This window comes from Betta splendens, chromosome 14, assembly GCF_900634795.4.
Source record: "Betta splendens chromosome 14, fBetSpl5.4, whole genome shotgun sequence".
In the NCBI taxonomy this organism is placed as follows: Eukaryota; Metazoa; Chordata; class Actinopteri; order Anabantiformes; family Osphronemidae; genus Betta; species Betta splendens.
Genome location: NC_040894.2, coordinates 2,173,829 through 2,201,738, shown reverse-complemented (window position 1 = coordinate 2,201,738; position 27,910 = coordinate 2,173,829). Strand labels below are relative to the sequence as shown.

The window sequence follows — 27,910 nt, the reverse complement described above, 5'->3', positions numbered from 1 at the left end:
GTCTGACGGGACTCACAGATGCAGCTCATGGACCCTATGTTCAGCTCACACACCCACAAACCACCAGACTATCTATGAGAGCTTGGCTCCAATTCTGCTGAGCATCACTTTGTTTGTCATTAATTTAATGGTGAGCCACATAAGCTGCGTCTCCGTCTCCACTTGTCTGCTGTAATTTGGTTTTATCTCATCTCTTCCTGCCTGTTCGTTCCTTTGGTCTAATCTTAACTCAACCTTTTCTCTCCTAGTTGTTGCTGGAGCTTCTGAACCATTTTTTTTTTCATTTTTTTCCGTTTTATTTTCCTGAATACTGTAGATCCTTAAAAGGTCTTATATTTATACATTACACTCAGGCCTTTCTGTTCTGCTCTTGACCTTTTTTTGGCTGTGAAACAAAGATGTTCATATCTCACATGTTGATTTCTCACATTTCCTCTTTGAGACAGAGAAGACCTTTAGTGCTTTACAGTCATGTATGTTTTGTGCCTTGATGTGCTGCGTTCTACAGTAGGTGTCTGCATTCCAGCTATATTAAAACAGGACTGGGGGGGAGTTCTTCTTTCATTCATTTACAGTACATAGAACATAGAATACTGTACGTCTTATTGCTGGATGCTCCCTGAAGTTTTCTTTGTTCCTGTCAGTTGTCCTGTCTCTTTCCTTAAACAAATCTTTAGCTGGCAACAGAAAGTGTGTCCAGTTAGAATGAGACGTGAAAGAGAGGAGTTTTATTGAGGCACTGGCCTGTGTCTGTTACCGTGATGCATTACCAGGACGCTGCACAGTCTTCTGCCTTCAGGAGTTTTTATTTTTTATAGTTTTAACATTTTGTTTGGTGTCATTTCAGACATTTTATATCCAGCATAGGCTTTAAGAAATCGAATTCCCTTTCTAAACAAATATTATATTATTCATTGTTGAGATTTGATATTCATATTCAAATGCAACAACCCAGAGAAGGCTCCAGATCATTAACTTTGCCCACATTCCTCTGCAGGTACTACCTGAAGAACAACATGGAGACAGAGACCCTGTGTTCGGATGAGGACGCCCAGGACCTTCTCAGAGAGAGTCAGATCTCTCTGCTGCAGCTCAGCACCATGGAAGTCGCCGCCCAGCTTTCAATGAGAGACTTTGAGCTTTTCAGGAACATCGAGTCCACAGAGTACGTGGAAATCCAATATTGTAATTTCCCCTTATAGATTTTTGTGTTGATGCCAGTTTAAAATATGGTTATAGAAAGACAAACGCTATTAATGAAGTACAATACAACACAACTCCTCAGATTGTCCCATAGTTGTAAATGATCAAAGCTGAGCTGTTTGTTGCTCACAGCTACGTGGACGACTTGTTCAAACTGGACTCCTCATCGGAGAGCGGCCATCTGAAGCAGTTCGAGGAGGTGATAAACCAGGAGACCTTCTGGGTCGCCACGGAGATCCTGAAGGAGCCCAACGCCCTGAAGAGGATGAAGACCATCAAACACTTCATCAAGATCGCGCTGCACTGCCGCGAGTGCAAGAACTTCAACTCCATGTTTGCCATTATCAGGTGTGTGTGTGTGTGTGTGTGTGTGTGTGTGTGTGTGTGTGTGTGTGTGTGTGTGTGTGTGTGTGTGTGTGTGTGTGTGTGTGTGTGTGTGTGTGTGTGTGTGTGTGTGTGCGTGTGCGTGTGCGTGTGCGTGTGCGCGTGCGCGTGCGTGCGCGCGTGCGCGCGTGCGTGTGTGTGTTCTAATCCGTGTGGTGACACGTTGTTTCATCATTTTCCCCATTTTTGCCTCAGTTGTTAAACAGTCTCACCATCAAAGTCAGACTTTACTACATCTCCTTTGGTTTGGACCACACGTTTCCTTCCCTAAAACCCTCCAGAGAGCCTCCACCTCCATCTCCTCTCCTCTCTTCCTGAAGGTCTCTCCCAGATCGCACAGACTGCTGGTGCGACCTTAGGGCGTTTAACATACAGTGGTCCCATAGCAACGGTTACGCTTAATGTTTGTTGCTCTTGGTGTCTGTGGTTTGGCTCTCGATGGCTGTTAGATTGAGGCTGTATTTAAATGTGTCCCTGGTAAAAACCCACACGAGAGAGTGTTTGAGTCTGTATTGATGCACGTGTTTTTTTTGCTTACATCCATCTGTGTTTGTACAGGAATGAATTTTTAATAGTATGTAATTCTTCTTCATAATAATAAATAAGAAAACCAAGAGCACAAGGTATGAAGAAAGCATAGATTAAAATAAAATGACCTACGGTATCTTATAGTATAGACTACTTTATATGGACGCCAGCACCCTTCTGTCACCTCAGGTTTAACACATGCCTTGGGGCATCTGCAGTTTTATTCCTAATTGGCCCCTGTAGGTCTGGGGCTTGGGGCAGTTGCCCACTTTGTCTTTACACAAATGATTCCATTTTGTAGAGCAGCAGCCTCAGTGTATGGACATACAAGCAGACCCCATGTCATGTAGAAGTAATAGTTTTACACACAGTTGTGGGTTCGCTACCAGATGCTGTTAATGGGACGTAGACAATCCAACGCCTGCTGCATCAGCGTTGCATTGTAAATTCTGAGGTGTGGGGCAGTGGCCGCTGTGTCTGGACTCATAGTTTAAGGAGAAGAGTCTGACCTCTGCATCACATTACACTCCTCCTCACAGCAGGGTGTCCTCACATATGGCTCCCTGACGCATCACACACCTGGTGACACTGTGTATTGAATGTATTAAACAACAGGCTTCTTCCCTCCTCGCTCCTTTCTCGTCAGCGGCCTGAACTTGGCACCGGTGGCTCGACTGCGGAGCTCCTGGGAGAAACTGCCCAGTAAATACGAGAAGCTGTTTGGGGACTTGCAGGACCTCTTTGACCCCTCCAGGAACATGGCCAAGTACCGGAACGTCCTGAGCAGCCAGAGCATGCAGCCGCCCATCATCCCACTCTTCCCAGTGGTCAAGAAGGACCTGACGTTCTTGCATGAAGGTAAACGGCTCTGTGGAAATTTTTGGGATATTTGCTACACGCCTCATCTGCTTGCGTCATTTCCTTTGTGACTTAACAAGGTCTTTCTATTCTAACATGCTGTGTGTGTGCATTTGTAGACTTACTTCTGCTGAAGACTTCCTCATCTTGACTGTTTGACATATTTCCCTTAGTGAGGTTGAAACTATGGAAACAGACTTCTGCTTAAAGCTGTTGCCTTGAAAATCTATTTTTGGATGTTCTCTTAATTGTGCACCCTAACCCTATGACCCCAGTATGAGTCCCTCCTGGAGTCATTTATGTCTCTCACACCGCACACAGTTGGCTCCAGACTCACTGCTACGTTCACGTGTGTGTTTCCTCCAGGCAACGACTCCAGCGTCGACGGCCTCGTGAACTTTGAGAAGCTGCGGATGATCGCCAAGGAGATCAGACACGTGGTGCGAATGACCTCGGCCAACATGGACCCTGCCCTCATGTTCAGACAGAGGTCAGTTGTTCTCAGCATGGCCTTTGGAGCCATTGATGCGTAGATGTCATTTATTAAATGAAAAGGAAAAAAAGCTAAAAGAAAACAATCGATGTGTTGTTTTGAGCGGGTTCGTCATTCGTCCCCTGCATATAATGGTTTTAATTAGTGTCACACCCAGAAAGCCACACAAGCTTTATGCTTTCAAAATGTTTGTGTTATGGGAACATCCATGAATCCTGTGGCTCAGTTAACCTCACAGAGTAGGAGAACTAGCCAAAGCGTGTAGTATCTCCATGGTGTTTACTGTCAACAAATAATTCACATCACGGTGGATGTTGTGGTTTTGTTCTCCAGAAGTGATACCAAATCTTCCCTGTACCGTGTCTAGCTTTGAAACTGGATCTTCCTGTTTCCCATCAGCCAGACTGTAGCTAAACTGGCGCTTCTCAGACAGATTCCACATTAACACTGTATGTGGGCAAAAAGGGCACTGCTGCACCACGTCCCCCCACCAGGCGCCTGATCCTCGATGCACGATCAGGATCACACTCCACGTCTGGCTTAATCAATCCACTCACTTCCTGTCCAGTTCACTCTCAGCTCTCGGGTTTTGGATCCTTCGTTCCTCAGCTGTAGTGCTGTAACGACGCCCGGGTTGTGGTTTGGCCGGAAGTGAGTCAAATTGATGCCAACCGCAGTGTGAAGTCTGTATCACTCGCTGTTTGTGTGTTTATCATAGTCTATCACTGCTGCAGTGCATGACTGCCTCAGCAGACACTCCCCTCATGCTGCACACATGGGTTCTAAAGGCTTTGCTGCACATATATAGCAGCGTCAGAGTTAAACGGGGAGATGTCCTTCGTCCTCTTCCACACATCTCCAGTCATCTCCTGTCTGTTTGTGGTGGCATGACCTCGGCATAGTCTCGTCTCCTCCCTGACCCTTGAACTTGTCTTTGAGTCACGCTTCAATCTTCGCGCCTCTTGCTTGCAGGAAGAAGAGGTGGAAGAGTTTAGGGTAAGTTTGTCCTGGTACCACTTTCATCCCATTTAAGTCTGGATTGGCAGATATCCGCCCACCCTGCATCCCACCCACACCCCCATAATCAGTGCATGTTCCCCTGTATACTGTATGCGAGGGTGCGTGCGTCTGCCTGTTGCTTGTGTGTCTTTAACCCTTTCATTTCCAGTGCCCATTCACCTGAACCATCACTAAACCAGTCATATACAGTAGTGGCAGGAGCCTTTACCACCTGGTGTGATCTAACCTCATGGACCCTTCATTACTTCCACTTTCAGGACAAATGGTCTACTTGTCTTAATAGTAGAGGTCGAACTTTTTTTCTTGACCATTAATAAACATGCAATGATCTGGTGGGGTCATAGAACTAAAGATTCTATAAACAGGTAGGCTCCGTCTGCTAAAGCCAGTATAGAAGACGCCCGTTCTGTGTGACTCTGGTTTGGTTCCCATGCATCCCGGCGTGACAGTCCCCGTGCTGAGTCCTGTGCGTCCTTTGTTTCCTAACCCTTTTTGCCTCCATCTGACAGAATGTTCTGCTGCTCTGTGATCGCATGGCACACCAGCAAGAGCTGCCTCCCTCCCAGTTTGCATGGTCCTCTTTAAACATGCTACGCTCCAACACATGGACAGATCTGTAGATTTTATAGTAGAAGAGGTATTTGTGAGAAGGTAGTTTTAAAGTGGACCTCATTGACGTTTGGTATTGTTCTCTTTTCTCTCCCTTTCAATCTGTTTTATACTTTTGTGCACATTTTGTTTTTTCTCATATCCACTCCATAAATCACACTGTCCAACTTCAAAACATTCCCTCTTCTATCTTCCTCCTCTCCCTCGTCTTCCTCGCTGGCTCCCCTCACCCTTAGGTCTTTGAGCCAGGGCAGCACCAACTCCAACATGCTGGACGTGCAGGGCGGCGCCCACAAGAAGCGCGTGCGCCGCAGCTCGCTGCTCAACGCCAAGAAGCTGTACGAGGACGCTCAGATGGCCCGAAAGGTGAAGCAGTACCTGTCCAACCTGGCGGTGGAGGCGGACGAGGAGAAGCACCAGATCATGTCCCTGCAGTGTGAGCCGGCCTACAGCACCTGTAAGAGCACTGCACTTCCTTTAGTGGTGCCCAGTCCTGTTTACTGCACGCCGTTACTGGATGTTTACATTATTGGCTTGTACTGCCACCTAGTGGACACTGCAAGTAAGCTCTGTTCATATAGACTGACAGACAGACCTATAGGATGTCAACGTGCCTTGTTCAGGGGATACTGTTTAGTTGTATAGTATTGACAAATGCATGTTTCTTTTCTTCCTGGGGTTTCAGTGTCCAAGAACCTGAGTGAACGACGGTCCACTAAGTCAGACATGTCGCCGGTGTCTCTGCGGTCGGCTCTACCTTCAGGAAAAATGCAAAACAGGGTGTCGCAAGTCCTCCAGGTCCAGGTCCAGAACCCGCTGAGAAAGAAGAGCACCGCCAAGGACTTAGACATGTCTAGTGAGTCAGCGAAGTCAATGTGGCGTCACCGTGCAACAGGACAAACAGACGTATGTGATGCTGAGTGTTCCCTCGTTCTTTCCCCGTCATTCTTCAGACTCCCCACAGGTGGTGAAGAAACCTCCAGTGAACTCATCAGAGGAGTGGAGCGCAAAGAGACCCTCTGATGACACCGTCTCCACCATCTCCTCCCTTCACTCCAGTCCCACGGTGTCACCTCAGGGCTCTCCGCGCAAAGGTCTGCAACTCCACAGAGCCTTTAGTTTTATCCAGTAAAACCTTCTAAACCCAGAGCACAAATAACACCACTGATCATGATACTAATGATTACTTACATATGGAAACTCCGTTTGCTCATTTTAGGAACTGCAGACAAAATCTCTTAGTTGAATTTGCTTTTGTTGTTGCTTCTCTCCTTCAGTGGGAGGTGTGGCCAAGTCCCAGAACTCCAGTCAGATGAACCTGTCAGGATCATCATCCTCACTAACCAGTGATGCCAGCACAAAGGCCGGCACCATGGGCCTGCGCAGCTACGGCATAGGTGGGCCTTTCCTCCACAAGAGGATCCTGCTGATGACCAGGCAGCACAGCCAGGAGAGCAGCAGGGAGAGAGAGACTCCAACACAGATGGTGGAGGAGGAAGGAAGTGGAACAGAGAAGGGGACAGATCGGACAGGCTTGTTACCGTCAGGGCCAATGAGAGGGAGATCCATGCAGCAGAACAAGCAGCTTACGCAGGCAGATGCAGGGCTATCGCTGCTGAGGGAGCGTCACATCGTTCATGCAGGGCCTCCTCCCAAACTATCAGGGTCGGGGCTTATGGCCACATCCCTTCATCTCAATTCCCAGCAAATGAGGCCCAAACCCCCAGAGTCCCCCATCAGGAGGAGACTAATGTCCCCATTCAGGGCTTTGAGGGAAAGAAGTCAGTCCAGGGAAAGAACGAGGGAAGTCCGAGCACCTTTGATGGAGAGAGAGGTCGCGTCCTCTTTACCTCAGGACGAGAGACGAGGACAGACAGGACAGAGAGCCAGGAGGCTGCTCAGCCCCAACCCCTTCCTCTGTCTGTGCAGGAGCAGGCACAACAGGAGCAAGACTGTGTGACAGGGAGCGTTGATTCAGTTAATCATAGAGTTGAACGGAGACATCTTTAAAGATCACATGTGTTACTAATGACAGCTTGTCAATGCATCAGTTCTATAACCAGGGACAGTTGTTGTTGTTGTGATGGCAGCACATTTCACACACTCAGGCACAAATGTTACCTCAGACTGAACCGTGGACTTCACACTGATGTGAATGCAGTGCAGGGATTGTTCGATGCCGTGTTTGCCATGTTCATGTTCATCAGGCTTTTGTAATAGAAAGTTTAATGCTTGAGCCCCGTGATGACGTTTGGTGTCATTTCTGTGATGACTATATACATTTAAACGTATGGTCACACACTGTTTTAATAAAGGGATCTAAATATATCATCAAGTCAGTCAAAAGTATTTCATTGTTTTGAACAGGAAATGAGGGTTTTCTTCGCGTGGCCATAGTTCAGCCTAGTGGATCTGTGCTGCTCGGGTCCAGCAGACGTCTCTGCTCTCTGATTTCATGTGTTAAACGCTTCTCCTCCCTCTCCTCCGTCCAGGCTACGCCCTCCTGCCGCCCGGGAAAGCCGACAACCTGTCCGACTCCAGCCACAGCGAGATCTCCTCCCGCTCCAGTATTTGTTCCGTCGACTCGGTGCCGCCTCCCGGACCTGACGAACGGAGCGGCTGCGGCAGGACCGGTCCTGCTCCCGTCGCTACGACGACCACCGCGTCGGCTGCTGCAGCCGCTGAGAGCGCGGCAGCGACGCATGCGCAGCTGAGCACTGAGTACGGCCAACCAAGCACAAGGTGAAGGAGGCCAGGTTCCATCCAGTCATAAAGAACCAGATCACGCTGCATCATTTAGCTTGAGTGGAGCCGGCACCGTCTCTGTCCGTTACCAGATGCTTGACTGCATCACACTCGCACCATCATCAGAAAACTTTTAAGCCCTGAACGTTCCTTAAGCTGCTCTGCTGTTTCTCTCCCAGCTGCATTCCAGTTATATCCTTCGCTCATTAAAACTCTGAACAGGAGCTTGTAAACACGCCAGCTTTTTATTGGCATCCAGCGTTTACAGCCTCCCTCCGTCCTCCCCCTGTCTGTTGATGACATATCGGTTTTCGCAGAGACAGACTTTTAATCTGAGTAAACGACGCGCCTTTTTATTGTCTGCTTGTTGGTCTGTTGTTCCTCCATGATGCGGCCGTTCAGCCCCATAAAGTGGTGATCAGCCTGCTTTTCCCATTGTATCACCTCAGCAGCCTCGTTGTGTAACGCTTTCATGAAGTATGGCTCGCTGTAACTGAGCGGCTTGTTTGTCCAGTAAAAGAGTGTCAGTGAATAAAAATGAGGTTTTATGAAAAACTCAAAGAAGAAAAAATCTTCTTACCAACAAAGTTTTTGTTCTGTCAGACCTGCTTTATTTTTATGATGCAGGAAACTCGTGATTCTTGTCAAAAACCAAACGAACAGATGAGACTTGAAATACTTTGCTCAGATTAACGTCTGTAACGCTGAACTTTAACCTGCGTTCATTGGTCTTCGTTAGCGTGCGACTGTCAGCAGCGGTTGGCAGCTTTTTATTGATGCTGCTTCTTCTGACCTTCTTCAAACTTCTGTTCTTCTCCGTCTAACACAGTTGATGCACGGCGTCTCTAGAGTCTGACTGAACTGAGAGCAGCTCCACCCACTCACTGTGACCTGTTTCTGCTCCAGCTCCTCGCTGGTGAGAGGCCACGCCGCGCGCGCCTTCGCCTGCTCCGTCTCCACGGAGGAGCTGACCCCGGACCACTGCCAGGACTCGGTGGGCGACAGCGGCCGAGGCAGCTGGACGTCCTGCTCCTCCAACTCCCACGACTCCTTCCAGGGCCTCCACGCCTCGTCCTGCCGGCCCTGGGACCACGGCATCCACGGGCCGCCGCTGCCGCTGCCGCACGCACACGCACGCACGCGCACCTGGCCGGCTTCAAGCACACGCTGCTCGCCGGCGCCATCGCCGAGGTGGAGGCGGGCGCCCCCGGCTGGGCGGGCGACGGCGTCTCCAGGCGGCGCTCCAGAGACTCCGGCTCGGAGCTGTCCAGCCTGTCGCGGCAGAGCTGGGCGTCGTCCAGCTCGCTGTCCGACACGTACGAGGGCAATTACGGGACGATAAAACGGCGAAACGCGGCGGAGCCGCCCTCCTCCCCATCCAACGAGGAAGGAGGGCAGAGCACAGACCCCGTCTACAAGACGGTGACATCAAGCACAGAGAAGGGCCTGATAGGTGAGGGCCCGGGTTGCGGGTTTGATTCCCTGTAGTGTGGCAGTGTGGGGGGACAGCACTGTGGGCGCGTCTGCTGGGGGTCGGCTGTAAATGAGTCTCTTCCAGTTAGAGAAGCATGACACGACTCTTGGGTACAAGACTTTAACTGTCAGTAACTTTACTAATCGATTAATCGTCCAAGTCAAATAATGTCCTGCTTAAATTTTTGTTTTGTGGCCCCTGAAAACCTAAAATCCTCCAGCCTGTGCTCGAGCAGCAGCTTCCCATTTCTGACCCTTACGAATCAAACGATTAATCGATTAATCTGGTGAGACGTGTCAGATTAATCATCACATGCAGGAGCTCAGTACGTGCAGCCGTCCATCACGTCGTTCTTCCTTTTGTTTCCACACGTTTTGATGCATGTCCAGCTGTGACTCATCGCATTAGTTCATTTATTTCATTTCTCCTTTTTGTTCCTCCCGCTTCACGCACCTCTTTTCCTCACCCCTCTTCCTTTGCTCCATCCCTCCTTTTTGTTCCATCTGCGCCTGCATCCAGTGTACTGTGTCACGTCCCCCGCCAAGGATGAGCGTTACCGAGCTCCCCCTCCCACCCCTCCAGGCTACCAGGGTCTGGCTCTGGGGGACCTCTGCCTCACAGACGGGGTGGGAGGAGGGCCAGCGGGTGTCCTCCCCAGACCTCCTCACCTCAGACCTCCTGACTACAGCGTGGCCCTGCAGAGGAGCAAGCTCCTGCAGAGCCCCGGAGCCGCCAGCAGCTTGGCTGAGGCTCGGCGGCAGCTCGGTAACCATCACCCGCCGCCGCCCGAGGCCCGGACGGACTCCAGAGCGCCACAGGACCTGGCCGAGAGCGAGGACGGTATGTGGGCGCTGAGCGGACGCGGCTCTGTTTGCGCTGCTGCTGCATTTGACAAACTCCTCTTCTTCTGTGTTTTCCAGATGAGCAGGTGTCAGCTGTGTAGAGGTTCGCACTCATGGTCACACACGGACCGAGTGGTGGCGATCAGGTCGCCTGGTGTCAGAGCACATTGTCCCACACATCCCACAGACCCTCATGCACCTCTGGAGCCCAGCGCGTCCCAGGACCTCGCTCCACCTCACCAGGATTTGTACAAGCACCTGCTTTTAAACCCATGACACACAAGATGTTTATGTAAATACTTTTTAGAGACTCAGAGGAAGAAGGTGTGATGCCTCGCGTCACAACCAACAGACAGACAAACTAAAGAAGGAACGAGTGACGAAGCCTCGTGAGGAGAACCCGGCCTCCTCAGAACCAGACCACCACGTACCTCCAAGCTTTGTGTCTAAACACGTTTGATGTTGCTTTTTACAGTTTTTACCTGTTGTATAGTGTTTTTGTTTTGTAACGCGTTATTTTCTTCATTTTCATCTCTGAGTGAGGCAAAGTTTTCATGTGAGAATGGAGGCGAAGCAGACGAAGGCATGAAAAGCTGTAGTTAGAGAATATTAGGAGTCGGTGCTCGTGGGGTTTGCTTTCATGTTTTACTGTTTGAAGTTTGCTTCAAAATGAATGTAGGTGAACAAGAGACCAGATATTTTAATAAGAGGTCATTTATTAACCTCTCATGGACCCTGGCACTGATAATGTAAATTTACACAAAGAGAATCAGGTCAGACGCACAGAAAAGCAGCGAAGCCACCATTGATGTGGCAGTGGGTGAACATGAGACCAGGAGCCACGACGAGCGAGACATTCAACGCTGAATCTGAGCTACGGAGCGGTCGCTTAGCGTTTAGCACTTACTGTACAGAGAGAGACCAGCGAGCTGCTCCATCCGTGATTCAAGGTACTTTAACGGCATGCTGTTGTCTCCTGGATGACTTCTTACAATAACTGTATTATCAGTGGCTTGAATGAGCTGAAGAACACGCTTGCTGCTTCCTGTAGAGTAGACAGCGTGCATGCGCCCACGCTCCCACAGCCACCAGTGTTTACATCCACGCGTTCCTGTACTGTGTTCCTGCGCCTCGCTGTCAATGGGGTCTCAGCAATGAGACCCTCAGGTGCGTTTGAGCCTGTACATGTGTTTATAGAGCAGCAGGAATGTGCAGATGTGCTCGCAGTGACAAAAAAGGAGCAGCAAATCAAAAGAGCAGACGTTTGACTAACAGCCAGCTCGCATCTCAATCCCATGTTCCTTGGACTTTTTGTAAAAATATTTAAAGGACGTGCTTGAAAATGGTTTATTTGTACTGAAAACGGAAGCTAATTTGTACATTGTGTTTGAGTTTGTTGATTTGTGTAGCACAGCGGGGCTGTAACTGGAATCAGACGCTCTCCTCCTTCTGCTGATGGTCTCACGCTCTGTGATGCTTCTTTTGTAACTGTTGGCCACAAAGACTTGAAATAATGAATGCTAATATATAAATGGCATATATATGAATTTATACCTATATATTTTGTTGTTTCTTTGCCATACGTTAATGTTAAATGATCATGTATAGATTAGAGAGAGTCCTATCAAAGGCTATTTTTGGATATTTTGTTATAACAAATAATCAAGGTAATGATTGCTCTGGTTTTGTTTCTGGGAAGGAGTCTGGAAATGAATTCTGTCTGTCATTGTTCCTGTTTTTTCCCCTCACACTTGGTTTTTGGTGCCATTTGTGTGTGTGTGTGTGTGTGTGTGTGTGTGTGTGTGTGTGTGTGTGTGTGTGTGTGTGTGTGTGTGTGCGTGCGTGTGTGTCTGTGTGCGTGCGCGTGTGTGTGTGCACGTGCGTGTGTGCGTCTGTGTGTGTGTGCGTGCGTGTACGTGTGCGTGTGTGTGTCTGTGTGCGTGTCGTGTGTGTGTGTGCGTCTGTGCGTGTGCGTGCATGCGTACGTGTGCGTGTACGTGTGTGTCTGTGTGCGTGTGCGTGTGTGTGTGTGTGTGTCTGTGTGTGTGTGTGCGTCTGTGCGTCTGTGTGTCTGAGTGTGTGTGGTGGACAGTACTTTTGCAGGGTTGGACTGGACATAGCATTAGTCTGTTTTGGTCCAGGGGGGCGGAGCTCAGACCTCGTCTCCGCCTCCTTCTTCGCCGCCGGCCTCGCGGCACGGGGCGAGTTTGTTCCACCTCACACTGGATGAGCAAAAGGAGATTTTCTAGAGCTATTGTGTCCCTGTTTGCTTGAATGGAAGCTAGCATTCCTCAGATTCCTAATAACAAATCAGTATTAATGCTCTGAATTGAACAAAGTTTGCTTTTCTTTCGCTTTTGAAAGCTATTCGTGTCCTTCCTGTTGAAGGACTCAGTGCTTCACTTTTGACCCTTCCTCCTGGCTGCGGCCGTGAGCGGCTGTCGGCGCCATGAACACAAAACGTCAGTGTTTTTATTGACATCAAGCGGAGAAGGCCATTTTCTCCCCCTCACAGCTTCCCTCTGCCTGCCTGTATTTCAGCCCCAGTCGCCGCTCTGTCGCCTGGGATGCAATAAGCAGCGATGTGAATGTGCTTTCCGTAGACGTGTTGTGGCATTACAGCACCATAGGCTTCAACGTGGCGAGTGTAAAGAAGTATTACCTTGGTCTGTGGCTTCACGTTGGCTTTGGTCTCACTCCTCATAGCTGTTGTATCTTATGTCTTTTAGAAAGACAACATGGTTCTGCTCATACGCTTTTTGTGTATTTTTTACGAGTAATTGTAAATAGTTGTTATATTTTTGTTTGAAAGAATGTTTAAAAAGGAAACTTGCCTTTTATTTCTCCAAGTCTACTGATCTGAATTTAGACAACCAATAAACTGTAAAGCAGAAACATCAGAGTGTTTGTGTTGATGTCTGTGGGACGGATGCATCATGAGGACGTGGGGTCTCACCTCTTCTATGAGGAACTCTGGAACGAAGACGCGAAACGACTAGAAACCAGGTGAATTCTACTATTTTTAGTCCCTTTGTGTTTATTTGTGTCTCTGTGCGTATTTTTGGACGTCGACTGTTTGTTTTCATCTCTCTCTGCTCGTTTCATCGTCCACGTGCTCATTCTTATCTCTCACTGCTAATTTTCATTTTGTCACAGTCGTCTTCACACAAACTCAAATCTGGCTCTGCCTCAAAGACAGACCTCTATTTCCAGGTAATGTCCTTGTCAGAGCTTGTGATCGACCTTATGAGGGTCGGCTTCCCTGTTCCAACGCCGGTCGTCTTCACATACTGGACCTGTCGGTCATCATGAGCTGAGGATCAGATTTAAATAGTGTGTCAGCTCCACTGTGATTGCTGTAATCAACCTGCAGGAGAGTCATCACTTTAAACACTGGGCTTTTATAACTATGGACCAGTGTGACTGGACTGCGGTGAATGAGTGCAGGTGCCCAATAAAGTGGTTTCCTCCGAGGACTCGATCTGCTCACACGCTCTGAAGTGTGCAGGGTGTCAGGACATTCACATCACACAGAATATTCTACTGCCGCGGCAGAAGTGAAGGTTCAGCTCCGAGTGGGACTCGGCAGCAAACGAGTCGGTGAAATTACACACGGCTTCAATTATACATCACAAAGGGTGAAAGCGCCGCGCTGGATGACTGGACAGGAAATCCGGGGAACGGGGAGGCGCCTCTGTTTTGACTTTGAAGTTGTGACTTTGTGAGGAGGAGCCCGGAGCAAAGCAGGAGGAGGAAAATGGAAGCGCCGCCGCCCGAGGCCGAGCACACGCAGCGCGGCCTCTTAGCATATTCCTGTCTAAATGAAAATTTGTGAAGCAAAACAGTTTGGGGGAAATATTCTGTGACCTGTTCAGCCTCTGCGCCGCCTTCAGCGCGTGCGTCGCCCTCACGTTCCCAAACCAAGCCGGTCGCTTGACCTCTTCTCATTAAAAGCATGTTTGTCCTCCAGTAAATCTAACTTTGTCACGACTTTGTCGAGTCTGTTATTGTTGTGTTTCTATGATGGAATGGACTCTGAGATTTAGTGCTGCCATAAAATGTGAAGACTTAGAATATTCAATATAAAAAGGCTCTTAATGACACTCACCAGTCACTCCTAATGGAGGTAAAGCCCTGACACACACACACACACACACACGAGGCAATCTGACTAACTCAAATAGATTCTTTACTGCTCTGTTGTTTTGATTCTAGATTTGGGAGCGAGGGTGAATTCTGGTTAATTAGCAGCTTTTGGTTCTGACATCTCATGTTGAAAATGTCAACAAGGTCTCACAGCAGATGCTTTGTATTTGTTTTGAGAAGCTGCCACTTCTCCTGTTAGCTTGTTAGCAGCGTTTGTGAAAGGCAAGGAGGAAAATGTATTTTTAAACCGCTGCAGTGCAACACGTCCTCCTGTGAGAGCTGTGCAGGAACGGTGTCACGCACGCCTCATATGAAGGTTAGAGAAGGAAACATCAGCAGACCTGGAGATGCTCAAGCCGTCTGTTCCATTAGGAGCCTCCTCCTGGTTCCGACCCGAGGGCCGTGTAGGAACACGCTGGGCGTCAGCAGCTCGTCAGCCTCCAGGCGCCCTGCAGCTCGGGTCCACGCGGGTCGGCGCCTGACGGGACCGGCTGCAGGCGAGCGGACCTGCTGTCGCTGTGGTTCTGTGTGACGCAGAGGAGGGGGACGTGTCCCTGTGTTTGCAGGTTAACGATGGCAGGAGCTTTTATCACGATCAAAGTTGTGTTACGATGCTTTCACACACAAATCAAGCAAATCAGCATTTAAGGCTGGTCACTCCTGTCACAGGCCTTTGTCCTTCACTGTCCTGAATATTTAAACTGATTTCTCATTTTCACATTTTTGAAGCATGTGAAGATGTTTCAACACTCTACATAATGGTCTATTTCCCTGTTGTATATGTGTATAAATAATATTTGTGTACCATAATGTGAAGCCCCCGTGCGTCTGATGCGCTGCTGTTCCCGTTCCGGCCGTTAGGGGGCAGTGCTGCATTGTTGGACTCGGTGAACTTACAGTGCAGGTAGAAACGCAGCGTCTGCGCATCCGCAGGCGGGATTAGCAGCGTCCTCCTCCCTGGAGACTCGCCATCCTTGTAAAGTGCAAATTACCAACATGTTGTCCATGTTGGAACAATGCAATAGCGGATTTGTGAAGGTAATGATTATTTCTGTCCTAATTGTTTTTGCCCTGTTGGTTCCCAGAGCACGAATGGCTGCCGCTCCTCCAAACCGACACCTAATTGTTCTTGTAATGGTTGAAAGAATGGATCCTTGTGTGTGTCTATGTGTGTCTGCATTAGGGACCGTCATCTGTCCTCCCTAACCGCCAAAGCAGCAGTTGTGGCTACACTTAAGGGCCACATCATCATCATCATCATCATCATCATCATTAGCATGTCATTATCTAAAGGAGCAAAAAAAGATGCCTCAGAGTAAAAACAATCAACAAAAAACATCTATCTCTCCATCTAGCTCACAAGGTCACCTTTAAAATCATCTAGACCCCAACACATACACACACACACACACACACACACACACACACACACGTTTACATCCTGTTTTTACCTCTTAAGCACATTTGGCAGCGCTACAAAAAGTCAGTTGTTTGTGTCATTTGCGTATGTCCACTGTACAACACAGCTGTCCCATTAATGAATGAGGTCACGTGGTTCCAATGGAGAAGGATCAAGAGTTTAAATGGGACAGTGGACAAACCTCCAAACACACACACGCACATTATCACAAATGAGGTCCTCGCCCTAAAATAGTGCTTTGAAGGGCAGAGGACGGCAGTTCATGGTGCCAGAATGTGAAGGGATGGATGTAGGGCAGCATCATCACCACGGCCAGAAGTGGACTCAGGGGAGGAAGGAAAAGATGGACGGGAAAGGAAACATGGATCATTAAACAGATCTGAAGACTCAGCCTGGAACATGGTTTGTTTCCTGTTTAATCCACCTCCTCAGCTCTGCACATGTTGAAGCAGTTTGCAGTGAGGACCGTAACACGTCCTCAGCACAGGTCCACGACTGCTGACTATTCAATGCGCTCAGCAGGAGCACAGCTGCTAAGAACAAAGAAGAAGAAAGAGAGCGCGACGAGAGAGAGAGAGAGAAATGAAGATGCACAAGTACAGAGAGAGAGAGAGAAAAGAGGGAGCGAGCGAGAGATGAAGCTGAAATGAAGGAGCCAAGAAGAGGCAGGGAGGAAAACCTGAACACCCCCCACTGAGCAAACTGGGAAAGTGCTGCAGAGCCATGGATGAGAGAGCTGATGGGGGGCGCTTAGTGGGTGGTGGCTCCTTTGAACTGGATGTCAGCAGGAAAGTTAGGGAGCGGAGGGAGGACGGAGTAAAGACAGATCATCAGAACGCAGGGGAGCAAATTAAAAATGAAGCCATTACGACAGAGACAAAGTGGCGACAGAAGAGAGGAGAGGTGATGATGATGATGATGATGATGATGATGAAGGTCTCACCTCCTCCACAGCCAGGACTTTGATCCAGCACTTCACCATAGGAGAACCTCCTGGTCTGATTAAAGGATCCATCCACGCTCCGTTTGACACACACATTATTATTCTCGCCGATGAACGAGGACTTTGAGTTGAAGTCGACCCTGGCGTCGTTTCATAAGTTTTCTGGAGGCAGTGAATGATGTGAAAGGACTCGTGCAGGAGGTGAAAGTAAATGTGAAATAAGGCAAAGTGAACTAACATGCAACCACCTCTGCTTTATCTCTCATGATAAACTCAACTGTCCAATGTCTTCACTTTTCTTGGCTGAGGAATAAAAGCTACACGGCGCAGCATTTCTCCTGTCCAGCATCACTCTCCACAGCACTTTGGCTTGGTTTCTTAAGAGTGTGGCCATTTCTTTGAAGCCAGCAAATTGATTTGTGAGCTGCCCTGCAAAAAAAAGAAAAAACAAACAAACACACAACATCAAGGCCGTCAAAACACACCTGAGCTTTAAAGCAGATTCTGCCAAACGCTCCTGAATCGGTCCATCACTGAGAAATCGCTCGTGTCCAGCTATGATTCTCCTCAGTAAACCTGAAAATGTGTATAATTTCAAAGCCTCTGGATGTAACGTTAAAGATTAGGTGTTAAAATGGTAAAGATTAACCTATAAAACACCTTTCACACTTCATCGCCAGAAATACTCAATATTTGCTGTGTTTACAGCGTTTCAAATGTGGACCTTCTGGTTTTCATCGCGAAACCAAAATGCTTTGTTACCATGGTAACTGGAAACCTGTAATGTGGCAATTTTGACAATTTGCAAATGAAATATTATTAGCTGATAATGAATATAATTGCAGCCCTTCTGTGGTTTATATTATCAGATGTTTTTAAAGTACAGAGTCAATAATGAAGTGCAGTTATGTAGAAATGTACCAGGAGTCAACAGAGGTGGACTTTTATTTGAATTAAAAGAAAAAAATGAAAAAAGTGAAAAAGTGAAAGAACCCTACGAAGAAAACTGCACATTGTTGAAGGTAGAATGAAGTTTTAAGATGAGCTGCTATAGGATGAATTTGATTGTGACGGACCTTTGACCTGTCAACGCCCCGCCCACCTTTAATCAGGCGCTGTGACATGCGCACTAGCGCTTCACGTTGGACGTCTGGCCTGGCAGAAGTATAACGGAATAAGATCGTGTTCATGGCGGAACGTTACAGCTCCAACTGAAACGCAGGCACGCGACAGGGCGCGCGACGGCTGTGGGACAAGTCAACAGGATGTCAACGTAGCAACAGAACAACAACATGGAGGAACAAACCCAACTCGGGCGTTGTCTGCGCACCTGGAGTGTGACGTCACCGCAGGTTCTGTAAGTACTGCTGGGCCTTTGAACTAGTTTCCTAGTTTAGTTACTTTCTTGAGCTGCTGTGTTTGTGGGTTCCACGTTCTTGAAGTCACTGAGCTCCATTTATTTATTTGTTTTTATTCTGTTGTTTGGCAAAGTTTTTAATGATGATTTGATGTTGACTCACACTGATGATTACGCCCTGAGATTCTGTTCAATGCTAAACGATCCATTATCATTTCACAGATTTTATTAGCTCAATTAACTGAGTGGCAGGAGCTGATTTGGCAACAGTACGGAACCCATGAGCCAACGTGGCGAAGATCCACAGGTGTGAATGTTTGTCATTTCTCTGTGAACTCATCACGTGTTTAATCAGACAAACTCAGAACAATCACAGGTATTTCCCTCAGTGAGATAACTGTCACATAGACTGGTAATTGAAGTAATTGCTGGTTGAAGCCTGGGCTCCACGAGCGCGTCTTCATTTTCCTGATTCCGTTTTTTAGGAAGCGGTTGAAAGCGTTCACGTTAATGTAACATGTTTATTTACATGATCTTTGCATTTTCTCTGTCTCTGCTGCTTCTTGTGGCTGAATGATGCTCTTCTGGTGCAGGTATTGAATGAACGGGTTTGGGTGTTGTACAGTGTTAATGCAGTGCTTTGTCCCATTGTGTAATTAGATCTGTCTCATCTGCTGCTTCAGTGGCTTTAAGAAAATCCTGGTAGTTGTTGAACTTGTGCCCCTGTGTTTGTGGAGGTCAGAGCTGGTCACACACTCACTCTGTTACATTTGGTTTCGACAGTTTCTTTTCTCAGATTTGACAAAACTCACAGTGATGATGAAATATTGTTTCCAGTTTCTGTCTCCTTGCTTTTCTTACAGCATGTGCATACTTTACCAGTGGTTTCTGTATATAAATACAGTGAAGGCCTTTAACTAGTATCAGACAGAACACACCTGAGGCCCTGAACACACCACGTTGCCTGTTTCAGCTCTTCGCTCTTCCTCCAGTCTGGGTCGGCTGTTCGCTGCCTCCAGGCTCTGACTCCGACCAGAACCCAGAACCGTGACATGAACTAGAGCAGAGACGGTCCGGCCTCGTGCTTCGTGTGATGTGTTTATCGTGTGCAGATTCAATATAGATATAATGCATAATGAGAGGCTTCGGCTGAGCCGACGCTCACCTTCAGCGTCCTGTGAAACTCGACGTTTCACATGAAGGTATTTGTTTTTTCTTCTCTCGGATCTTCTAAATGTTATGATGCGAGTGTGATTTGTGGATTGATGGACGACCACTGCGCCCGGAGGCGACTATTTCAGCTTACAGGAGTTTGTTCAATGCAGCTTTGATGTCGTTTAGAAGGAGACCGTCGGCGCCAACGCGCTGCCTTGGGTTCGTCATTGTTTCACCTCGCTCTGCTTTGACTGGACCTCCTGGAGTCCCTGCGCTCTTTGATTGGCTGCGTGTGTGCATCCAACTGGATTTGACTCCAGCGCGCTCCGCTCACCAGGGAAGACTTGTGTTTCCAGCCTCGGCCTCGTCGCTGCAGCGACGCTCAGCCGCGTGTTTGTGCACAGGACAGAGGATGTGGTTGTTTTCATTCATCACCTGTCAGTCCGTTCTCCGCCCTCGGGTCCAGATGCTGTCGACCTCCTGCTCCTTCCTTTCTATTGGGGACGGGGCTCCACCACCTGTGCTGCTTTAAGCTCTTATGATGCATCTCCACTGTATAAAACTCCCATTTGTTCTCAGTGGCTTAATTTCATTGCATGCGTTTTCTCGCTGAAGGTGAGACGGGAGTTTTGAAGGTAACGTGTTTTCTGGCCCTGTAAAAGTTTTACGGGTTAAATGATAAAGTTTATGACCTGCAGCAGAAGTCGCACCGCGGCGACGGCTGCGATCGGAGCCTGTGATGAGGACACGATGCAGAGGTTGAACCGTTAAAGGCTCGCTGTCTGTCTGTCTCATCACATCAGTGCAGCGTGTGTGTGTCTGTGTGTGTCTGTGTGTGTGTCTGTGTGTGTGTCTGTGTGTGTGTGTGTGTGTGTGTCTGTGTGTGTGTGTCTGTGTGTGTGTGTCTGTGTGTATTCCTGTGTGTGTGTGTGTGTGTGTGTGCGTGTGTGTGTGTGTGCGTGTGCATGTATGTGCGTGGACCTTGGAAGGGCAGGTGGAGGTGAGCGATCGCCTCGTCCTGCTCTGTTTAATCGGACGGAGCCGGAGCCCATGGCTTCGGGGACTCTCTCTAACAGCGCACACACACACACACACACACACACACACACACACACACACACACACACACTCGTAGCTCATCAGTGACCCGCGTGCAGCATTCGGCCATTTGGAGTCATTTCAATGCAACAGTCATTCTCCTTCATGGGGAAAAAGGCTGTTGATCTGCCAAAGGGCATGTTTGCAGCAGTGTGGAGTCTCTAACGCTCCACTTGTGATTGATAGACTTGGTGGTGCAGCTCTCCTCTAGAGGCCCCTCACTCCTGCCTCTATGGAGATAATCTGTCTCCAGATATTTATTCGACTTTTCTGGAGCAGAATTTGAAAGCTGTTCCCGTCCTTCACCAGGAGGCATTTTGACGTGAGTTGGTGACTCAGAGAGGAGTCATGATGTAAAAATGACCTTAACGTTAACGAACTGATACAGTAACAGCAGGCAGTGAATGACTGATAGGATCTAGATGATGAAAACAGTCCAGCTTCAAACAACGCACTCAGATGTGCTGCTCCTACATTTATTCTGAAGGAGCTGCTTGTTGGTGCAAACAGAAAATGAAGCCCATGCAAAACAGAGCAGGTGTTGGGAAAATGTGAATTATGCTGATTTGTGTATATTCCTGCGCAGGCGTGTGTGACCTGCTGTGGAAGTCATTCCCTGCTAAATTAGCCAGCGTCCCACAGGAGGACGCTCGGCGCCGCTCGGTTCTGGACCCGGTCCTGGTGTTGATGATTTACCTGCACTGTGCTCAGTGGGGATTTCACCCGCGGCCGCTCGGCCTGCGGATTCCTCGACCTTGTGCAGCTGCAGCCGCGCTCCCGACCTCCAGCTCTGTGATCTCAGCCAAGCTGTCGGTCTTTATTTGCGTCTCCGCTCGCTGCTGCTCGTGAAAGATTTTCCACCAAAGTGTTTTCTCGGCGTTGCTCGCGGACCTGCGCTGACATTTTGAACTGTGGGATCAAAGCCCGATGCTACGACGCTCCTCTGTTTGACGATCCTACTTCACATGACCTACACTCCCTTATACATTATGCTACACAGGTGCTCAGCTGTTCATCAGTGTAGCTCCATCCTTGGACTTTTCTACTAAGCGGTGGAAAAGTTTTATTTAACCGTTGAAGTAACTTCGCTCGTGTCTAGTGATGTAAGGTCTCTGTGACATTTCCAAGCAATCAATAGTTTGTTTGTGTGACATTTGCAAGCAGTTCATAATTCGTTCCGACTGCAGATCTGATGGTTTTGACCAGATTGTAAAAGCAGGAGGTTGAAGCAGTGATCCAGACTTTATAAACCTGCAGATCACACGTGCTGATTACGCACCGTGTGTCTGCAGCCTTTAAGGTGGAGCCACGGCGCCTATAGCTCAATGCTCCTGGGACCGGGAAAAGGAAATTAATCCGTGACCTTGAGCCGGAAAGGTCGAGGCCTTGTCGGGTAGCGATGTGGTGCAGGATGCTGGGAGTTATTTACTGGTACACAGGGTTTTACATTGGAGGCTCTCATTACACGCTGGACATTGGAGGTGGTTTTCGAGGTCATTCCTCTTTGCTGAACCTGTAGGGGCGACGTCTGTTTCTACTGCTCCTGTTCTCATACAGTACGTTTGCACCTGCAACATGTTAAAAAGAGCTTAACTTACACATTTGAGTTCAGAGAAGTGTTTTTATCAGTCTCATCACCAGTACCGTTGTTGGAGGTTGCTGTCATTCTGCCGCGTTGTTTAATGACTCTGTGCTCTGATGGTTGTGTGGTTGGTCGGACTGAGGCGCATCAGGTCTGCCAATTAGCAGAGCGTGGGTGAGGGAGGATGTGGAGGAGAAAAGGTGAAGGGGGCGGAGAAGGAGGGGGTGAAAGAGAAGAGATCAGATGGTCGTCGTGTGATGAGCTGAACCACAAGGACCCGGTGCACAGTTGGAGAAGTAGTTCCAGTTTGCTCCTTTTTCTGTTTATGGGGAACAGGAACATCTCAGCCTTTAATCAAAAATGCATCACAGCCACGAAATCTATTTTGGCAGTTGATTTTAGCTGCTGTGCTCTTCATTAAGTAGTTGCTTACGGCTGCTTGTTGTGGAGCAAAAACAACAATGCTGTGAACGTACAGTAGTAGCTATAAAAAGCCAGTTCAGCAGACTGAACTTAAAGAATAATGTGCTGCGGTTTAGGTTCGCATCTCACAGCGAGGGAGAAACGAGACTGTGATAGATCCCGTTCTTCACGTGCAGCTCGCTGGTGCCAAAACTGTCACTTTGTTTTGGAGCCGGCAGGTGAGCACAGCTGTTGAACTGGCAGATGGCTGTTAACACACACAGGTGGGAAGGTGAGAGAGCGGGACAGCACCAGAAGAGGAGGAGGGCGATCGGCAAAGAACCAGAGTCATAGGAACACGCAGGAAGAGGCTGCTCCTATGAAACAACACCACAACCAGGACAATTAGTCTGAAGGACGGAACAGGTGCAAGAAACATCAGGAGAGACTGTAATGGATCCAAGTGGAACAAGCCCTGAAAACACACATGAACCATGTTCACTGGAATAACTCACCGAGCCTTTAAATGTCTTTTCAGCCGCTGAGATGCTGCAGATGCTGCAGATGCTCACAGTCCTTCTGTTCCCAGCTTTTCATGTGAAGTTATTCACTGAAACACAGGGTACGTGTGACGCCCGCGCTCGGTGCGTGGATCAGCACCTGACGGATGCTCTGCACGCGCTGGTTGTGCTGCAGCGTGTGCTTCAGAGCAGCTCCGGCTGGATCCAGGTGAGGAGACGAGCTGCAGATGAGGAAGCTGAGAGGAACGGATGCAGATCTGAGAGAAAAAGAAAAGGCTTCTTCTCACAGCTCCTCTCCCAAACACCTCCTCTCCATCGGGCTCTTGAGCCTGATTCAGCCGGCTCCACCTTTAATATAAAGGAGCAGCCGCTTCATCTCCTAAATCACCGAGCTCACTCACTGTATCATAAAGTCCAGCCTCATCCTGGCCGCTCGTCTCTGAAAAATCGTCTCTTGAGTCACTGCCAAAAGCCCCAGTCTGTAAGTGAGATGTGCTGAACACTGAGTGATCATTAAAGTGTCACCAACGCCTCAGAGCGGCGGTCACGCAGTTTATGCTTTATAAAATAAGAAGAATGTGGATAAATGGGACGGTAAGATTTTGGGGATTTGATGGGACCTGTGGCTGTAGCTCCTAGAACGGGCATAAGTGAGGAATCAAGACTGTTTCTCTCCATTAGCTGTGCGTCAATAGCACTTTCGACGCCTGCCACAGCTAATAAGTGAGCAGCTGGTGGCCGGAAAGCAGGAGCCTGAAGCCTCGTCAGGAAGGCGCAGATCCTCAATGACGCCGTGACAGGCGCTTAAAGCAGAGGCCACGCTTCTGTCCGTTCTGTTAATTAGCAGCAGGTCCGATGACGGAGTCATCTCATCAGTTTGAGGCTTGGAAACAAAGTTCAGCCCAAAGCTGCAGTGTGCGGATATAAAGAAGGAGCTGGGACCTCATGTACCGTGTATCATGCAGCCGTCAGCTGGTTGAAGCAGGGTGACGTGCTGGTTTAAACCAGCACTGGTCCAGTAAATGCTGCCACTTTGACGGAGGCCTTTACTCTTAAACTACCAGCTTCACACTAATGAAATCCCCTCTCATGAATTTTAATAAACACACGCGGATCTGTAGCTCCTGCAAATCCAGAGAAAGAAGCCATGATGCAGATTGCACACATTGTTTAATGTGAAAACATCAGCAAACCCGGGAGCCGATGGAGGAAAACGAAAAGCGGATGAGTGGAAACGGTCCAGATGCGTCTTTTTTCAATATAAAAATGTGAAACAAACTTTCAGACTTTAACTCCTTTTGTTTGAATAATAAATGGACTGATGGCATCTCTTTGACAGCTTCTGTATGTGAGTAGAGTTCAGGATCTTAATGGAGACGAGAGATTCAGTGTCCAGTGTTTATATCATTACAACCCGTCCTGGTGTAAAGTCACTGGAGAAATGTTGCTGCTGCAGTTTTCCAGGGACGTTTGTTTATGCGGCTGCTTTTTCCAAACCTTCCAGCCGTGACCCACTGTCCTTCGGTCCGACTGCCGACAAACACAACTCTCACCATCATACCCTCCTCTGGGCTGATGGGAGGAGGCCTGTTAGTCTTGTTTAATATCCCCACATGATCAGATGCTCGACGCGGGGTCACCTCGTCCTTGAGGATGAAGAAGTTGGACTCGGCCGCGTGTCAGGAGATGCTCCACATTTGGAAAGCAGCTCTGCCAGGAGCTGGAGAGCATCTTTACTAACTCAACTGCACACGACAAGGGAAATTACTGCGTCTGAACGAGTGCCAGGCTGCACACAGACACACACATACACACATACACTTGTTTAGTGTGTTGTGCAAACATGGGGAGACATAAACCCACCTTCTGGCCTCTCATCTGTTCCCAGTTGGCCATTTCCCCGTCCATATATAACCCAGAAAATAAAGCTGTTTTGTGACTTTGTTTCAACTTGTGGCAATTTCTCCCATTTCCGACGCTCAATTACTGACCCCTGAGAGAGAAGGACCCAGAATTGCAGGGAAAGGCAGTGACCCCCCATCTCAGTGGAGGTTCAACTCATTTTCGATATTTCCACCCCCTTTGGAGCCGTGGAGTGCTCTGGAAAGGCCCCAGTGCCACAATGGGGTGTGATGATACGATTTACCGTGTGTGTGTGTGTGTGTGTGTGTGTGTGTGTGTGTGTGTGTGTGTGTGTGTGTGTGTGTGTGTGTGTGTGTGTGTGTGTGTGTGTGTGTGTGTGTGTGTGTGTGTGTGTGTGTGTGTGTGTGTGTGTGTGTGTGTGTGTGTGTGTGTGTGTGTGTGTGTGTGTGTGTGTGTGTGTGTGTGTGTGTGTGTGTGCGCGCCGCGCGGCACCTCTGCCACTCAGAACACCATTTAGATTACTTTCACCTCATCAGCCCACACACACTCGATGGAGGCCATCGGGACACACTCTCCTGACGATGGATGTTTTCATTGCGACACACTCACGTTTCCTATTATGTGTGTGTTTTCTGCATGTGGGGGAAGAAGAAGTAGGAGGCAGTTGTGTGTGTGTGTGGGGGGCTGCAACTCAAAAGAAATGAGAACTAGAGAAACAAATTGTCTCCTGACATCTGGAAGTCTTGTTCCTCACGTTTGACTCCACATCGACTGAAATAGGCAGAAATGGGTTCTAGCGCTGACAGAACATCACCCTGTAAATTTAATATACATAATATGTACAGAAGCAGCCATTTAGGTTAAAACCAGAGAAGGAAACAAAACCAGGAGCAGTTGAAGTTTACAGATGGACTGATGCGTCTGCTGCCAATTAGAAACTGATGCAAAGACGTTTTCAACAATACTGGTAAAACGGAACCGCCTTCACTTATTTTAATAACCTACTTGTTGATATTTAAGTGTAGCCAGTATGTTGTCGTCATCCAGCTCGTCTTGCGTCAAAGCCACATTTAGCTGATGTCAACAGATGAGTAGAGTAAAAACAGCCACGGAGGCGTTAAGAGTTGGCGCTTGGAGCGAATCCGATGATTTAAATCGACTCTGATTTGCCAATAATTCCCAAAGTGCCCTTCATGGAGAGCTGAGCTCGCTCATCAACAAGAAATCAAATAGTTTTAATGTTGAGCTTATCAACATGATACTTGCTGGAGTGGGACTGATTCATCAGTATTAACTGATCAGCAGGGATCAATTACTGATGGACAACAGAATACGAAGATAAAAATAGCAGAAAACAGAATGCACAGAAAAGTCCCCAGTGTCTTTGTGCGTTTGTTGCGTGTAATGGTGACATCAGCCTCTGGGGTTTGGAGTCAGGATGAGTCCCTGGACTCGACGTATTGTTCCAGCAGTAGATGTCAGTAATGAGCAGGCTCTGTAATGACCTTTGCCTGTTTACTGCCTACAGTAGCTGCTCCATTTACATAATATTGATGCAGAAATGCGCGGTGATAAAATGTTTTCATTTTCATTGAACGTTTATCAAGTGTCCGGTCGATTCGCGATGGATCAAGGAAAAATGGATTGCGCTTGTTATCGCAACTCCTTAAATCCATTCTCCTCATGAGCAATTGATTTTCCCAGAGGGCTTAAATGAAAACAGATATCGAGCTGCTCTGCAGCCACGACGCTCAGCGTTTAGTCTGTATTGGAAAATGTGCAGATGCGCGTTTGCTGTATTTAAACGAGGCGCTCTTTGTTTGGCAAGTAAAGTCGAGACGCGTGAACTTTTCATTGTTGCTGCAGAAGTTTTATTACTCTTATATATTGTGTTTGTTCAGATTAGTGGCCGCATGCGTCTGTGCATTGAAGGGTGCAGAGCTTTGGGGATCGTGCAGGAAGCACTGGAAGCGCCCATGACGCGGCACATATCACTCTGAGGCATCTCCTCCACGTATCCTGGGTGGAAATGGAGCATAAGGCTTTTATGGAGTGCAGTAAGCCATACAAAACCAATCTTTATATGTATGAAGAAACGGATGCCAGACATCCGCTGCAATGACATCGGATCATTTCCCATCACCTGCGAGGCAAACCGGCAGAAATCTGAAAGACAATTTACAGTATCTGCTCGAATCGGCTGCAGCGGGAGACGCACGCTACCTATTTAATACAAACACAGACTCGCGCTCAGTTTCCTTCAGTATTCTAATACATTGCATGTTTACATTTCTCTGTATTGACTTGTCTGCGCCTTTCGCGACAGCTCAATGGAGACGCCAGCAGAGATCTGCCACGCGGCTCGTTGTGATGCTGGCAAATGGTTTTCAGTGTTGTTCCGTGCTGTGAGTTGGACGTTACTGCACGTTAGGCCGTCTTCTGTCAGGAAGCGTTTGGGCCGTTCCTTTCATCAGACCCACAGGGATCCATGGCCACAGACAACCTCATTAAACTTACAACCATCAAGATAAGACTCAATTACCCAGACTCTCTGAAACGGCATCCGCAATCAATACGGAGCTGAAAAAGGGGCGTCTAATAGTCTGATGCGCACGAGCATCACGGGGAGGAAGCGAAGACGAGGAAAATGAACAAACAAGTTTTGGAAATCAGACTTTTAAGGTCGGTCCAGAGTCAGGGAGCGTCCTCGTCGGTGCCGCGCATACTGATGAGCCGGTGCAGGACCCTTTAAACCCGTCTTCAGACAATCTGTGTTTATAAAAATCCATCTGTCCGGGCCTAATTGTGTTTTTTTACTTTTTTGGGGGCTTGGGAGCAAATCCTCTAAGGCCTCGCGCTGATCCATGGCCGAGGGCCTGGGAAATCATTTCACTTCCTTTCATTCACTGGTAAAAAGTTAAAACACACAGAAGTGAACCTGGGATCAACGCATATCGACGATGGATAGATGGAGGAATTTTGATATCAAGGGAAAATAGGACTTGATTGTTTGATGTGATACGTTCACCTGCTCATAGCGTTTGTTTGCTCTGACGCCGTCGTTGGCTGATTTCACATCATCCCTTTAATGTTTCTACTAATAGAAAACAAAGCTACAGGACCCAGTTTATGATCCACAGTGTGGTCATCCTGACATTCAAACATTGTGTTGGACTCAAAGGGCTCCAACAAGAAACCCATGTTTCATCAGCTGAAGGACATTTGCTTAATTAATGGACATGAATAATGTTGCGAGTAATTAAAGCT

At 48.1% G+C, this 27,910-nt stretch overlaps 1 protein-coding gene and 1 long non-coding RNA gene across 13 annotated transcripts in view; both read left to right on the top strand.

The window, feature by feature from the left end:
• rapgef6 (Rap guanine nucleotide exchange factor (GEF) 6) overlaps positions 1–10,035 on the top strand; it is a 74,522-nt gene extending 64,487 nt beyond the window's left edge. For 8 of the 12 annotated variants that reach the window (XM_029174299.2, XM_029174298.2, XM_029174302.3 and 5 more), the window contains 12 exons: positions 998–1,165; positions 1,336–1,551; positions 2,762–2,973; positions 3,340–3,463; positions 4,439–4,462; positions 5,332–5,552; positions 5,781–5,951; positions 6,049–6,189; positions 6,373–6,492; positions 7,588–7,837; positions 8,747–9,293; positions 9,834–9,972. In XM_029174299.2, coding sequence (XP_029030132.1) covers positions 998–1,165; positions 1,336–1,551; positions 2,762–2,973; positions 3,340–3,463; positions 4,439–4,462; positions 5,332–5,552; positions 5,781–5,951; positions 6,049–6,189; positions 6,373–6,492; positions 7,588–7,837; positions 8,747–9,182 — 2,083 coding nt within the window. In that variant the 3' untranslated portion in view covers positions 9,183–9,293; positions 9,834–9,972. Of the gene's footprint in view, positions 1–997; positions 1,166–1,335; positions 1,552–2,761; positions 2,974–3,339; positions 3,464–4,438; positions 4,463–5,331; positions 5,553–5,780; positions 5,952–6,048; positions 6,190–6,372; positions 6,493–7,587; positions 7,838–8,746; positions 9,294–9,833 lie in introns of all 12 variants that reach the window. The other 4 variants (XM_029174301.2, XM_029174300.2, XM_029174296.3 and 1 more) reach the window with 2 other exon arrangements.
• A 7,375-nt stretch (positions 10,036–17,410) lies between these two features.
• The window catches only part of LOC129605113 (uncharacterized), a 49,318-nt gene continuing 38,818 nt past the window's right edge, over positions 17,411–27,910 (top strand). The window contains exon 1 of the long non-coding RNA XR_008696642.1: positions 17,411–18,022. This is a non-coding gene — a long non-coding RNA (uncharacterized LOC129605113). The remainder of the gene's footprint in view (positions 18,023–27,910) is intronic.